This window comes from Salvelinus fontinalis, chromosome 16 (genome assembly GCF_029448725.1).
Source record: "Salvelinus fontinalis isolate EN_2023a chromosome 16, ASM2944872v1, whole genome shotgun sequence".
Taxonomy (NCBI): domain Eukaryota; kingdom Metazoa; phylum Chordata; class Actinopteri; order Salmoniformes; family Salmonidae; genus Salvelinus; species Salvelinus fontinalis.
In genome coordinates, this window is record NC_074680.1 from 25,984,807 (window position 1) to 26,000,107 (window position 15,301).

At 45.3% G+C, this 15,301-nt stretch overlaps 1 protein-coding gene across 2 annotated transcripts; it reads left to right on the forward strand.

The window, feature by feature from the left end:
• Positions 1 to 326: 326 nt before the first annotated feature.
• LOC129812871 (synapse differentiation-inducing gene protein 1-like) lies at positions 327 to 12,642 on the forward strand. 2 transcript variants are annotated; one of them, XM_055864816.1, is made up of 4 exons: positions 327 to 572; positions 2,755 to 3,257; positions 7,491 to 7,628; positions 11,722 to 12,642. In XM_055864816.1, exons 2-4 carry the CDS (start codon positions 2,826 to 2,828, stop codon positions 11,881 to 11,883), a joined length of 732 nt encoding a protein of 243 aa, XP_055720791.1. In that variant the 5' UTR covers positions 327 to 572; positions 2,755 to 2,825; the 3' UTR covers positions 11,884 to 12,642. The 2 variants fall into 2 exon arrangements, with proteins under 2 accessions (XP_055720791.1, XP_055720790.1); XM_055864815.1 differs by having other exon boundaries at positions 328 to 869.
• The last annotated feature ends 2,659 nt before the right edge of the window (positions 12,643 to 15,301 follow it).

Genomic DNA, 15,301 nt, shown 5'->3' on the forward strand with positions numbered 1-15,301 from the left:
AATTCGTTTCTCATGTGATGCGTCACCTGAATAGTAGGGTTGATTTATTCTAGGTTTGATCATGTCCTCGAGCTCAGACTCAGACATAGACCATTTTGAATAGTAGATCATGAAAGGCACAGTAATCAAAACAGAGACAATTGAAAAGACTCCACAAATTCTATAATGAAAATGGTAAATATTAATGTCACGTCATTGTAAAGAACAAAAAAGGCTATACACATTATACACAGAAGTAAAATGAGTACTGATCCTACAAAAGTCATGCTCACCAGGCCAGGGATAGGAACATGGAAGGCTGTGTCAGTCTGTAGGACATCAAGATCTATCTTCTTCAAGAGGAGTGTATGTCCATACGATGACGCTGGACCCTGACGGCATAGTCATCGGCACCTCGCGGTGTAACATAGATGAGCGGTGGTGATTCTACCATCAAGCACGCTCTGTAGACTAGGCTACAACCGACTTTGTGTCGCAAAGTGGATGGAAGACATATCTTCGATGTACTTTATATGAGCTATACCTATTACTGATAGTCATTTAGAGAGTGATTGAGGAAGTGAACCCAAGCGGTGAGTGTGCGTAAAATCAACACCTTCTCTCCAGACTGGCTTCAATACGCAGCGGTCTGTCTTCTCAGCTAGCGGCACACAGCATAGAGCGGGCCGTCAGTTCATGTTTCAACAGAGAGCGAAAGTGACCTGCACATTGGTCCTCGTTGTGTTCTATAAATTTTTCAAATTTTATGATGTGAATTTATATGAGGTAAAGGGGTATGATTGTGAGCCCAATTCGCTTTCCATCGACTCTTGGACAACTGTAAAAGGGAATGCTATTGAGGCAGCCTGTGGCAGGATCTTATACAATAGGTAAGATCGATGGACTCAATTGATTACCTTGAATTGTTTTGATGTGCATTGCATGTCATGTATTTTCACTTTGGATGTCATTGAATGTTCATCTCAGTTTCCCTATAATTCATGATTTGTAAATGTAATATCTTGAGATTCTGATTAAACATTAAGTGTAAATGCCATTAGATATAAATCATGAATGTAAAATGTATAGAGACAGACTGCTATTGATGAATATGTGGAATAGGAATGTGACATTTCTGAATTGGCCATTCAATTAGCCATAGTTTTATTCCAAAATGGACTAAGCACTGTAAAATATTGTTAGAAGTGATTTATCATTTCAGATAGTTGTCACCTCTCAAAAATGTATTATATCATATTAATCAGAGAGAAAGCAAGAGAGAGACAGACAGAGAGAGAGAACAGCTCATGAGCCCTCCTCATACACACACCAAACTGTGCTCTCTAACCACAGACTCATACAAACATAAGTGCATGTCACTGTCTGTCTGCTAAATTATTAGTGGAGATAAAATGTGCTTTTTGTTGTGTAATGTACTGTGAAATGGAATTTCCTCTTATCTGAAAAGCAGCAGAGATGCATCCTCAAAGGCATATGAGAATCACTTTGTAATTCCATTTAAATATCCTCTGGAGATACTTAGATAAAGGGAATGCAAATCTTAATTGATACTTTGCTTTGATGTGTAGAGGAGAAGGCACTTGTCTACTGTGGGAATCTTCCCAAATGGACATAATTTTTCATAGAGTTAAAGGTCCACGCTGAATTAACAAGTATTGCTCCAGCCCTTAGATAAGCTTCTTACTGTACATATTCTGTGATATTGCTCCTGGGTGAATCCCCAAAAACATATTCCTAGAAGGAAGGATAAACTATTACTCAGAATTCCGTCCCACTATGCCTTCTTCCACACATAAACCTCTACATGACAACTAATCTGACATAGCCACCTTAATGCCATCATTCAATAGTAGACCTACAGAATGCTATTACTATGCTATAGGATGCAGGATATAGGCAACTCACTGGGTTTTTCCGTTGCATGCCAAGCGAGACAGAAAATATCCCATCACGTACCAGGATTAAGCTGATAGGTTCTCCTTTCATCAGAACCTCAGTGAGTAGGCTTGGGTGGAAAGATTAAGAAGGTCTTTTCATAAACTTCCTCTGGGACTGACCTGGTCCGCTTCCATTGGCTACTAGTTTTTTTTATGCTAATTTCCCTGTCTGATAGTGAGAGAGGGAATTGTGTTGAGTTTTGACAGCTCTTCAGAGCATGTGAATCATACTGCTTAAAACAACAAACTAGCTCACAGGAAAACATGTTACCCTGGTGACACGCTCCCCTGATGGTGTTATTGTCATTATTGAAATAGCCTCTTGAGAATACACTTAGCGTAGCATGAAAATACCTTTGCTATTTGCTTTTGGTGCTTTGTTTTGCTTTATTTCATAGAGCTAAAGTGACTACAGTCAACATCACTGGAGCTTATTCATGACATATGAGAGGCTTTTCCCCTCTTCTAGAGCATGGTACTCCAACGATGCAGTGATGAGGGTGGCTTAGCACTCTGATCAGTATGCATTGCAAAGTCCTTAAACGTTTGTCTTCATCTTACTTGGTTGGAGGGGGCTTGGAAAATGATGAATGACTTTTTACCACCGTTATATGAATTTAGGGGCATGAAATGTGCAACAGTGACAGATGGTGATTTGGTGGTTTAGGTGTGGGCGAATGCCATTAGTTTAATACCGTGTGAAGAATATAGAAGATTCTATTGTCAATGCATTGGTAAGAGTTTCATACAAATTAATGTCATTACATATCATACCTAATCTCACTTTCCGTAAATCTACCTGTCTTTTCCCTTCCAGCTCGCAGCCGGTTATCAGTGTTTGCGGTCTATCCACTCTGATCTCCCTGAAGTCCCTCTCTGTCTCCCACCATGGAGAGTCTGAGTGAGCTGCAGAACCCGCTTCTAGATAAGACCAGCAGTAGACACGTGGTCCACAATGACTACCAGGCGTACCAGAGTGACTACCCCAACCACCAGTACCAGGAGAACATCATTGGTTACTTTGTCACAGGCAGCAACGGCAAGACTCAGGCCCAGCAGTTCCTGGATGCTACCTCTCTGCACTTAGCAGTGGAGGCCTTCTATAGTCCCAACTTTATCCTGTATAAGGACAATGTCAGCCTCCAGAGCAAGGACTCTAAGAGTGAGAGCTCCGAGACCACGTTCACAGAGAACAAGGACAGTGTGTTGGGAGTGGAGGGAGTCCCCATAGAGGACCCTCAGGACAAACTACTGGGAGAGAAAGATGTGACGATCCAAACTGTGTCCTATGAGGTGGAGGAGGAAGGACACGAGTATGAGGTAAGAGATTACACAAAGGGCAACTAAAAATGACCAACTACAACTTTGGATTTGGGATGTGTTGATGCTCATACAGGCTAAACAATGAGCATTGTTCAAATTAAAATGTTATTTTTCATTAGTAGAGAGCAGTTGGACATAAATTAATAGGACGATTAAAATAAAAAGGTTCCATGTACCTCAAATTGTGTGAATTGTAATAGTGAGTTGCAGAAATCAATCACAGAATAATGGGTCACGGCACTCAATGCTTTTCATGATAACTATTTAATTTACAACAAATCTCCCTACCTCTTTCTAATAGGCTGCTAAGGCTGCCAGCATGATTCATGCCTATTTATTCCACCTAACTGTCTGTTCACTAAATGGCCAATTTGGTGTATTTTATAGCAATCTTACAAATCAAATACAGGGGTAATTGTACTGTTTTTCTCTTCCATAATTGTTGGCAAATCTCCCTGTTCATCTTTGATCATATCACTCCAGTCCTTTTGTTATGTTAGGACAAAACTGTGACTAAGCACTCCAAACTAAAATGGAGAGCAACTTCTTTTGAAAAGTGGGACAATCTCATTTCATGCAGCGAGGGTTGTAAAATACCCATTGTCGTGAGTTGGCAGCGGGGGAGTGCATAGATCCCTAACTGGACTTACGATCAGTCCAGCTCCTGACACTAGGAGCTCAGCAGATGGATAGATGCACAGCAGAGACGGCCATTAATGCCATAGCTAATGCAGTGCTTTGAGAGTATTAGAGACTGGGCTGATGCATGGCCCGACACAAAATGGCCAGCAGATAAATTATTCCAGGTAGATTCAAAGAACAAATTAATCTGATGAACACCCAGGAGATGAAAGTTGGGCTTCCAGTTGGAACTTGAGAGCTGGTTCTCTTGGTTAACCCTCTGTCTGGCATTTATGTGCGTGTGTGTGTGAGTGCGCATGTGTGTGTGTAAGTGCGCGTGTGTGTGTGTGAGTGCACATGTGTGTGTCGGTAGATCATTTCATCCTTGGATGTAGTTCCAAGAATTGGAGATGAAGTGAGTGTGCCAGCCAGGTGTGTGTTGATGTGATACAGCTCTCTACAGCTGGAGATCAAAGCTCTGTAGAAGGCTTTTAAAGTGAACATGCTCTCAACACACTGGACGATCTTACATGTCAAAGCCAGTAACTGCTGTTAGTTCTTCTATATGTGTTGTTGTGTTTATCATAAGTTATGGAATTTCTCAGATCTACAAGAAAACGATCAGCTGTAGTTCAGGTGTTTGTCGTTTTCCTCACTGGCTTTTTGGACAAATCACGATTTCGCAGGTGTTAGCATCTTTAGAATTTCAGAAGGGGACTGGACATTCAGCCCGTAACTGCACGGAGAGAGGGTGGAGCTCCTCATTCCAGTTCCGCTCCTTGCTCTAGCATCTCTTCATCTCTTCTCTTAACACGTATGGACCCGGAACTTAATCGCTCAGCTGACCAATTACTTGAGACATTAGTTCTGTGTTAACCAAGATAAAAGATTATGTTGAAAACCCTGCATCTGTATACTGACAACATGGTTCTCAGTAGGCATACAGAGATATGATGGCATTAACTGTTCCACGCAATAACACATGACTGGACCATGTCCTCAATGACACCCATCTAAATTCTTTACTCAGTAATTATTTTTGTTTTGGTGAGCTCTGTGCAAAGTTTTATATCCATAATTGTAGATGAAAAGCAAGTTTTTCCAAAATGCCAACAGTTTAGTCCCTCTGCCAGCGTTTCCCACCAGATGTGATGGGGAATCAGGAAACTGCTGGTGTGTAAGGGGTAAAACAAGACTCAGGCCTGGGTGTGAGTGAATATGCCATTCCCTAGTGACTGGGGCCATGGCTGTCTGTGTGACCTGTGGGTGCGCCCAGTGTCCCCTGCTGTCATTAACGAGCACTCTGGGAGTGCAGTCTGAGGATAATTAACAGACCAGTGCAGTGGAGGAGTCTCATCAATTACACTGGCCTCAAAATGCCTGCTGCTACTGGCTGACTGGCTAACTCTCAGATTGGCTTTAGTGTAATGCAACACTATCTGTCCATATTCCCATACCAAGTCTAGCAATCTATCCACAGCGACATGGGCATTCATTAGAAATGTGGTTGGATGTAAAGAATCTCACCTGGTGCTACAGGTGTCCACCAGGAATTATTTCAGAAGTCCATTGTGGGCCAAAATCTCTTGGCCATTGGTCATGCATGTGGGTCTGCGTGTGAAACTTCAGACAAAATTGACATAGCTTCTGTAGCTATGTACATTTAAGTCATTTAGCAGACGCTCTTATCCAGAGCGACTTACAAATTTACCTTTATATTTAACTAGGCAAGTCAGTTAAGAACAAATTCTTATTTTTCAATGACGGCCTAGGAACAGTGGGTTAACTGCCTGTTCAGGGGCAGAACGACAGATTTGTACCTTGTCAGCTCGGGGATTTGAACTTGCAACCTTTCGGTTACTAGTCCAACACTCTAACCACTAGGCTACCCTGCCGATGTAATCGTATGGATGTAATGTATTATGTAATACATTTTTAGATCCTCTGTCACTTTGTTCTCTCTATAAGCACAGTACTTGTGGCATTTAATGCATAATGCAAGGACACATCAATATGTTTATCACTCTCTCTAACATGTTTGCCAATGGGTGAGAGGGTGATATGAGGGTTTTGCCGCTATGCCCACTTTGTCTCTTTTGCCGCTATGCCCACACTCTCTCTGCCCGCCTCTCCGCCTCTCCTCTCGTCCTCTCGTCCTCTTTAAATTGGCTCATTTATTTTCGGCCCTGAACATCCATTTCCATTTCCTCTCTTCCCTCAGTCGCCCAGGTTTGTTTGATCCCTGCGAGTAACAAGACTAACAAATGAATCCTGTCCTGATGGAGGGCCATTCATTTAATCAAACAGCAGCTCCCTCTCTGGGAGAACTGCAAAGGTCATCCCAGAGATGTGGCTCCTCGTGTTTGGCTCTCAACTTTTGTCCCCGTACCAGAGTGCCCAAAGCAGCGTCAGACTTTTCCATTCATTAGTCCCTCAGCTACCCAGGGGCCTCTGAGGAGGATCAAGGCACAGTATGAGTAGACACCACACAAGCCCTCAGAACATTCACAGCCTCTCAAACAAACATATGAGAGTTGGTGGCACCTTAATTATGGAGGACAGGCTTGTGGTAATGGTTGGAGCAGAATAGTATCAAATACATGGTTTCTATGTGTTTGATGCCATTCCATTTGCTCCATTCCAGCCATTATATATTTTTTACTTAACTAGGCAAGTCAATTAATAACAAAATCTTATTTACAATGATGGCCTACCGGGGAACAGTGGGTTAACTGCCTTGTTTAGGGGCAGAATGACAATTTTTACCTTGTCAGCTCAGGGATTCGATCCAGCAACATTTCGGTTACTGGCCCAATGCTCTAACCATTAGGCTACCTGCCACCCCATTATGAGCCATCCTCCCCTCAGCAGCTTCCTGTGGTGGAGGTGCACATGAAGGATGGGGGAGGGGGTCTCTCTCGTGCTGTAGAGGCAATTTAGCACATAAATTACACTGTCTTCTTCCTGTTTCCCCTGTCACCTGGTGATGATGAAACAGTCCGTTAATCCAGCGTTATCTGTCAGGTCGCTTATGGGTGTTGACAGAAATACAAATCCTCTCTGCCTGGCTGAGCCCATCATGTCCTACATGTAAGCAGAACAAGGGCAGATATGCCTGGGGGTGTTTGTCATCAACTATCACACTGTTCACAGTATGTCACAGTGTGTCACAGCTACCGCCCCGTTACTCAACCCTGCACCTAGAGGCTGCTGTCCTATGTACATAGACATGGAATCACTGGTCACTTTAATAATGGAACACTAGTCACTTTAATAATGTGTACATACTGCTTTACTCATCTCATATGTATATACAGTATTCTATTATACTGTATTTTAGTCAATGCTCGTCCTAATATTTATATATTTCTTTATTCCATTCCATTCTTCATTTGTGTGTATTGTTGTGAATTGTTAGATACTACTGCACTGTTGGAGCTCGGAACACAAGCATTTCGCTACACCCGCAATAACATCTGCTAAATATATGTATGTGACCAATCAAATTTGATTTGATTTGGCGTCACCATAATGTAGTTGTTCAGACGTACACCAACCGTGACTATCCCAACTGACTGGCTCTTTCCTGTGCCCTTCCCTCCCTCCCAGAGTGACAGCTCCAGTGACAGTGAGAGTGAGGACAACTTCATCATGCTTCCCCCCAGGGACCACCTGGGCCTGGCCATCTTCTCCATGCTCTGCTGCTTTTGGCCCCTAGGGATCGCAGCCTTCTACTTCTCCCAGAGGGTGAGTCCAGGACCAGTACACTTTTACACCTACTACCCTGTTATTAACGCTAATTACCCCCAGAACACTCTGCAAGGTCAGTAGGCACAAGGGCTCTCTCACAAGTGTAACACAGCTAATTTTCTACATCCATCGGCCCATACCAATTATTACAGACCATTTACTGCATAAACTGTATAGGTACCCGCCCCTATTTACTCTTGTGATCACAAGCAACCATACAGCAGAGAGCAAAGGAAACTGAGTACAGCTCAAACTAAAGGATGATTGTGCCGCCACATATACAGTATATTTTATTTTCAATTATGGTCACATTTAGTCAATCAAATACCTCAACAATAAATGTTATTTTATGTTAGCAATACATTTCCCAAGGGAGTATCTAGCTGATTGTAAGGGCTGTCGTTCTCCTCTTCCTCGGACGAGGAGAGGAGAGAAGGATCAGTGGACCAAAATGCAGCATTAGGGAAATAAGCCATCTCTTTATTATAAACGACGGCACACGAAAACAAACACTTTTACAAAATTACAAAACAAGAAAACGACGTAGACGAAACCTGAACATGAACTTAACTAACTAAACGTAAAACTCACGGACAGGAACAGACTACATCCAAAACGAACGAACAACCGAACAGTCCCGTATGGTGCAAAACATAACACAGATACGGAAGACAATCACCCACAAACAAACAGTGAGAACACCCTACCTAAATATGACTCTCAATTAGAGGAAAACGCAAAACACCTGCCTCTAATTAAGAGCCATACCAGGCAACCCAAAACCAACATAGAAACAGAAAACATAGACTGCCCACCCAAAACTCACGCCCTGACCATATACACATACAAAAACAACATAAAACAGGTCAGGAACGTTACAGAACCCCCCCCCTCAAGGTGCGAACGCCGGGCGCACCAGCACAAAGTCCAGGGGAGGGTTTGGGTGGGCAGTTGACCACGGTGGTGGCTCAGGCTCTGGACGCTGTCCCCACACCACCATAGTCACTCCCCGCTTCTGTCTTCCCCTCCCAATGACCACCCTAAAACTAACATCCCCTAAATGAATGGCCAGCACCGGGACAAGGGGCAGCACCGGGACAAGGGGCAGCACCGGGACAAGGGGCAGCACCGGGACAAGGGGCAGCACCGGGACAAGGGGCAGCACCGGGACAAGGGGCAGCACCGGGACAAGGGGCAGCACCGGGACAAGGGGCAGCACCGGGACAAGGGGCAGCACCGGGATAAGGGGCAGCACCGGGACAAGGGGCAGGTCCCAGCTGAGATACTCAGGCAGATCCTGACTGAACGGCTCTCGACGCTCATGGCTGGCTGACGGCTCTCGACGCTCATGGCAGGCTGACGGCTCTCGACGCTCATGGCAGGCTGACGGCTCTCGACGCTCATGGCAGGCTGACGGCTCTCGACGCTCATGGCAGGCTGACGGCTCTCGACGCTCATGGCAGGCTGACGGCTCTCGACGCTCATGGCAGGCTGACGGCTCTCGACGCTCATGGCAGGCTGACGGCTCTCGACGCTCATGGCAGGCTGACGGCTCTCGACGCTCATGGCTCTCTGACGGCTCTGGCTGCTCATGGCTCGCTGGCGGCTCTGGCAGATCCTGTCTGGTTGGCGGCTCTGGCAGATCCTGTCTGGTTGGCGGCTCTGGCAGATCCTGTCTGGTTGGCGGCTCTGGCAGATCCTGTCTGGTTGGCGGCTCTGGCAGATCCTGTCTGGCGGGCGGCTCTGGCAGATCCTGTCTGGCGGGCGGCTCTAGCGGCTCCTGTCTGGCGGGCGGCTCTAGCGGCTCCTGTCTGGCGGACGGCTCTGTAGGCTCATGGCAGACGGGCGGCTTTGCAGGCTCATGGCAGACGGGCGGCTTTGCAGGCTCATGGCAGACGGATGGCTCAGACGGCGCTGAGGAGACGGATGGCTCAGATGGCGCTGGGGAGACGGATGGCTCAGATGGCGCTGAGGAGACGGATGGCTCAGATGGCGCTGGGGAGACGGATGGCTCAGATGGCGCTGGGGAGACGGATGGCTCTGGCCGGATAAGGCGCACTGTAGACCTGGTGCGTGGTGCCGGAACTGGAGGCACCGGGCTAAGGATAAGCACCTTCCTACTAGTGCGGGGAGCAGGGACAGGGCACACTGTACTCTCAAAGCCCACTCTATACCTGATGCGAGGTACCGGCACTGGTGACACCGGGCTGAGGACAAGCACATCAGGATTAGTAGGGGGAGAAGATACAGTGTGTACAGGGCTCTGGAGACGCACAGGAGGCTTAGTGCGTAGTGCCGGAACTGGAGGCACCGGGCTAGATACACGCACTACAGGGAGAGTGCGTGGAGGAGGAACAGGGCTCAGGAGACGCACTGGTAGCCTAGTGCGTAGTGTAGGCACTGTAGGTACTAGGCTGGGGCGGGGAGGTGGCGCCGGAAATACCGGACCGTGGAGGCGTACTGGCACTCTTGAGCATTGAGCCTGCCCAACCTTACCTGGTTGAATGTTCCCGGTCACCCGACCAGTGCGGGGAGGTGGAATAACCCGCACCGGCATATGTAGGCGAACCGGGGAAACCATGCGTAAGGCAGGTGCCATGTATGCCGGCCCGAGGAGACGCACTGGAGACCAGACGCGTTGAGCCGGCCTCATGACACCTGGCTCAATACCCAATCTAGCCCTACCAGTGCGGGGAGGTGGAATAACCCGCACTGGCCTATGCACTCGTACAGGAGACACCGTGCGCTCTACTGCGTAACACGGCGCCTGCCCGTACTCCCGCTCTCCACGGTAAGCCTGGGAAGTGGGCGCAGGTCTCCTACCTGCCCTTGGCCCACTACCTCTTAGCCCCCCCCCCCAAGAAATTTTTGGGTGTTACTTACGGGCTTTTTGGGCTTCCGTGCCAGACGCGTTCCCTCATAACTCCGGTTCCTCTCTCCGGTAGCCTCTGCTCTCCTCAGTGCCTCCAGCTGTTCCCATGGGAGGCGATCCCTACCAGCCAGGATCTCCTCCCATGTGTAGCAACCTTTTCCGTCCAATATATCGTCCCAAGTCCATTGCTCCTTCTTTTCCTGTCCCTTACTCCGTTGAGTTTTCCCTTGCCGCTTGGTCCTAGCGTGGTGGGTGATTCTGTAAGGGCTGTCATTCTCCTCTTCCTCGGACGAGGAGAGGAGAGAAGGATCAGTGGACCAAAATGCAGCATTAGGGAAATAAGCCATCTCTTTATTATAAACGACGGCACACGAAAACAAACACTTTTACAAAATTACAAAACAAGAAAACGACGTAGACGAAACCTGAACATGAACTTAACTAACTAAACGTAAAACTCACGGACAGGAACAGACTACATCCAAAACGAACGAACAACCGAACAGTCCCGTATGGTGCAAAACATAACACAGATACGGAAGACAATCACCCACAAACAAACAGTGAGAACACCCTACCTAAATATGACTCTCAATTAGAGGAAAACGCAAAACACCTGCCTCTAATTAAGAGCCATACCAGGCAACCCAAAACCAACATAGAAACAGAAAACATAGACTGCCCACCCAAAACTCACGCCCTGACCATATACACATACAAAAAACAACATAAAACAGGTCAGGAACGTTACACTGATACTATCTCCATGTATTTTTCAGTAGATAATGAATAGACAGGATAGCTGCTGCCCCCGGGACTGTCTCACCATTATTGTGATTATACTGAACCCCAGGTCTATCTATAAATAGCAGCACTTTAGTGAGCAGGTTCTGAATGCAGCAGGTCCCCTCCCTGCCCCCTAATCCAACTACAATTTATCTCAGGGGTTCGCAACATCTCTCAAACTAATTGCAAAGACAATTACATTGCAAAATTACCTGAATAAATGTGTCAAAAGGACAAATGGGTTATGTGAGGGTCCTTTCGGAGGGATACAAAAACATCCAAACAGCGCATTAGTCACTTTCAAAACGGTAGTGACATAATTGCCATAGCAACTAATGTCTTGTTTTCTCTCTCTACAGTAAATGTACACCTACTCACATTTTTCTCAGTCATATTTAATCATGACTCATTTCTCTATCTTTTGTCTCTCAGACTAGCAAGGCCATTGCTAAGGGAGACTTCTCCAGGGCAAGCAGTAGCTCCAGAAGAGCCCTGTTCCTTGCTGTTCTCTCCATCACCATCGGGGCAGGGATGTACGTGGGGGTGGTGGTGGCCCTCGTAGCCTACCTGTCCAAGTCTGGAGGACATGTATAGCAGCAGAACCACGGCCACAGGGGAGTGCTTAGGAAGCTGTCCCTTCTATGGCAACCCTGAAGCACCATCCCCTATAGATGTGGCTCTGTCTGGATGGTTGGGTTGTGGAGCAGCAGAGAGGAGAGAGGAGGAACACAGGAGAGGAAGGAACAGAGTCAGTGTTTTGAAATGTTTACCCTGACCAAACAATGTAAACCACAGACGTATCCATCTGGATTACACCCTTGTGTCTATTTCCCAGCCACTTCTCTCTAGGTTTATCAGCCTGATAAGGATGTTCGAGGTTCACAAAGTAATGAGGAAAACATCAATGGAAAGAGGAAAATGCTATTTTCCCCCAATGACTGTTCTGCTCCTAGTAAAATTAAAGTGATGATACTAATTCCAGAGCTAACCTCCTCCACTGATCTTCATCATTATCATGGAGGCCCCCATCCATCACTTTTGCAGTTCTCTGTAAATACTTCATGTGCAAATCATGTTTTTGTTCTTATTGATTTCCATGCCACAGTGAGTCATAATGAGCCAGTCATTGTGTCTGAAATGCTACATCAAGAAGGCTTACTTTACTGATTATTCATCAAACTGCTCGCCAGTCCAGGTTCTGGGAAATGAATCTGCCATCATCAGTCAATCGACTCTAAACACAGAAGCTATCGGAGAATGTAGATAAAACTGGTGAGCAGTGATCAAGAGGAAAATGTGTTTATTGTGCACTGTATCTCTTGTCAGAATAAATACATTTGGCATGAATAATGATTTTCCTGTTGCCTGTCTTTCTCACTTATTCATTGTCTCATTGAGGAGTGTGGAGAGAGGCATTTCTGACCGTATAATAGAGGGATGTCAGAATGCATTGTTGGCCACTGTGAGTTATATTGACAATTTGCTCGCCTCCTGGCTTCTCCCCTCACTGGCATTGCTTCTCTGTTCTCTGTGTTTGGCATCACTCATGGTCTCGCCTTGAGGTGACTTTAACTGCCAGCAAGCTGAAAGCTCAGGAACAAAGCATACATTTTGGAGTCAGGATGGCAGAACGAAACGAGTGCAGTCTTTTATTCACCTGGAGACTGGAGAGCCATCAAGCCCATCTCTCTCTCGCTCTCTCTCTCTCTCCCTCCCCTCCCTCCCCCTTCTTCGTCTGGCATCTCATCAGCACCACTCAAAGCCAGCAGAATGACTCAAATACACAGGGAGACGTTTGTCGTGACTTGACTTTTAACATTAATCTGAAGACTGTTATTTATCTAATTACTAACTATGTTTAATTGTTACCCGATTAAATGAATCATGTAACAACTCATTAGGATCTGAGGCACCACGAGAGCGGTTCTTTAAAGAGTTACCATCTCCTGAATGAAACTCTAAAGTTCTTTACCTATTTGTAAAGCGTCTGTGTGTAGCTAGTGAGATGAGTCAGGCGCAGGACAGCAGATAAGAGTAATTAAAGCAATTTTACTCAACAATATCAAAATACATGTTGTATAAATACAAGGCCACAAATACGGACCGCAATACAATAAACAATTACTCACAAACAAACATGGGGGAACAGAGGGTTAAATAATGAACAAGTAATTGGGGAATTGAAACCAGGTGTGTAAGACAAAGACAAAACAAATGGAAAATGAAAAGTGGATCGGCGATGGCTAGAAGGCCGGTGTAGTCGACCGCCGAACGCCGCCCGAACAAGGAGAGGAACCGACTTCGGCGGAAGTTGTGACACTATTACATCTATAAACAGTCAACTTATTAATCATAACCTTGTATCATATCATCATTCTGAACAGCCGTAACGTCCTGCATCTGCAAAAAACACAGCCTTACTTATGTTTCAGTACTAAACAAATTGGTTTAATAATTTATTTACTAGCTAACTAAATGGTAACACAGGATAAACATACAGACTTAATACATTAGAAACAACAATAATATGGCTGCTTGTTACAAAAGACATGGAGAGGGCGAGAGAGAGAGGGACAGAGACAGCTAACATTGTTACATTTAAAAACGACTCTCAATTACATTACTATACTTTGCACACAAACCACCGCCCGCTTGGAGTAAGAAATCATGAATGTATTTATGTGGAAATGCCTTGGTTTGCCCGCAGTTTGTGCCTTTTCGCGGTGAGCTTCTTAGGCTCTTGATTTACAACAGGGTGTGAGGTGTTAACCCCCCCCCTGCGGATGAGAGGGGGTCTGGTTGAAGTTATGTTGCAAAGCTGATCTGACCTATTTGAATCCTCACAGGACAGTCATGTCACGTTCTTAACTCTAACACCAATGTCCTTGAGTTCCCTCTGTGTGATTGAATAACAACATGAACCATTGGAAATTATATAATCTTTGAACTCAAGGATGAATATAAATGACATGTGCATACAGTATACCTTTTACTCAAGGTTGGAAGTAGATACAGATCTGGTATATGGTTAAGGGGAGGGAAGGTTGCCGGTATTACAGTGACCTCATCTGTTCCCTTTTCAGCTCCCCTCACTTTTCAGTATTTTAGGACACTAATGGATGGAATGGACCAGTGGGGAGGATGGGGGCGAAAGAGCTCATCAATGAAAGCTGTATGGGGTGGTGAAGTGCGTGAGAATGAGTGAGTGCAGCATGTGTTCCCTGTGTCTGTTCAATAGGGAGGAAAGTTCACCCACGCTCTCAGCACCCGCAGCTGAGCTCAGACCACCCGAAGCAAACTGGAGTCATATTAGTCATCCACCACCCTGGGAATAAAACTTTGTAAATTACTGCAGGATGTATTTGAACTGTGGGAAATAATTTATGTATTTTGTCAATTCCTTTGTTTTGAGGAGAATAAAAATGTAGAATATAACTCATATTTATTCAAAAATCATAGATTTGTCTCTATTTGTGTTCACTTTGTTTTGCAGATTTAGTCTAAAACACGTCAAGCCAAGACATTGTGAAGTTGTTTGATTCAGACAGAATCCTATCACTGCTGCTTAACTGTTTGTTTGCATGAAAATGAGTGTGTAACATCCAAAGACCTTTCATTTCCCTCTAGAAAATGACAGGGAGGAAACTGAATGGGGCATATCCACATATGACTGAGGGAAGAAAAACAGAGTGATAAATGGAAGAGAACAAAATGGATAAGCAACTGTATAGGAGTGGAATGACAAAAAGTCATTAGAAAGCCACTATGTACATTAATAGTTGACCGTTCATACATCCGGGACCCATTTTCACTGTGGAATCATGACTGTGATTGAATACCTTTCATAATTGCCTGCATGCGGACAACATTGGCCTGCAAATGCCATCCTCTGTTGCTAGCATGTTCCTGATATCAGTTACTCTCACATTAGTTAGCTGTGTTCATGAATTTCACTATGTATTTACATGATTGACCATGTATTATTCTTTACAGTGCTAAATGCCTTAAAATA

Bases quoted from the DNA above. Each gene is read 5' to 3' on its own strand.
- LOC129812871 (XM_055864816.1), top strand. From the start codon at position 2,826: ATGGAGAGTCTGAGTGAGCTGCAGAACCCGCTTCTAGATAAGACCAGC. The intron at 3,258-7,490 runs GTAAGAGATTAC...CCTCCCTCCCAG, and splicing joins AGGAAGGACACGAGTATGAG to AGTGACAGCTCCAGTGACAG. The intron at 7,629-11,721 runs GTGAGTCCAGGA...TTTGTCTCTCAG, and splicing joins CCTTCTACTTCTCCCAGAGG to ACTAGCAAGGCCATTGCTAA.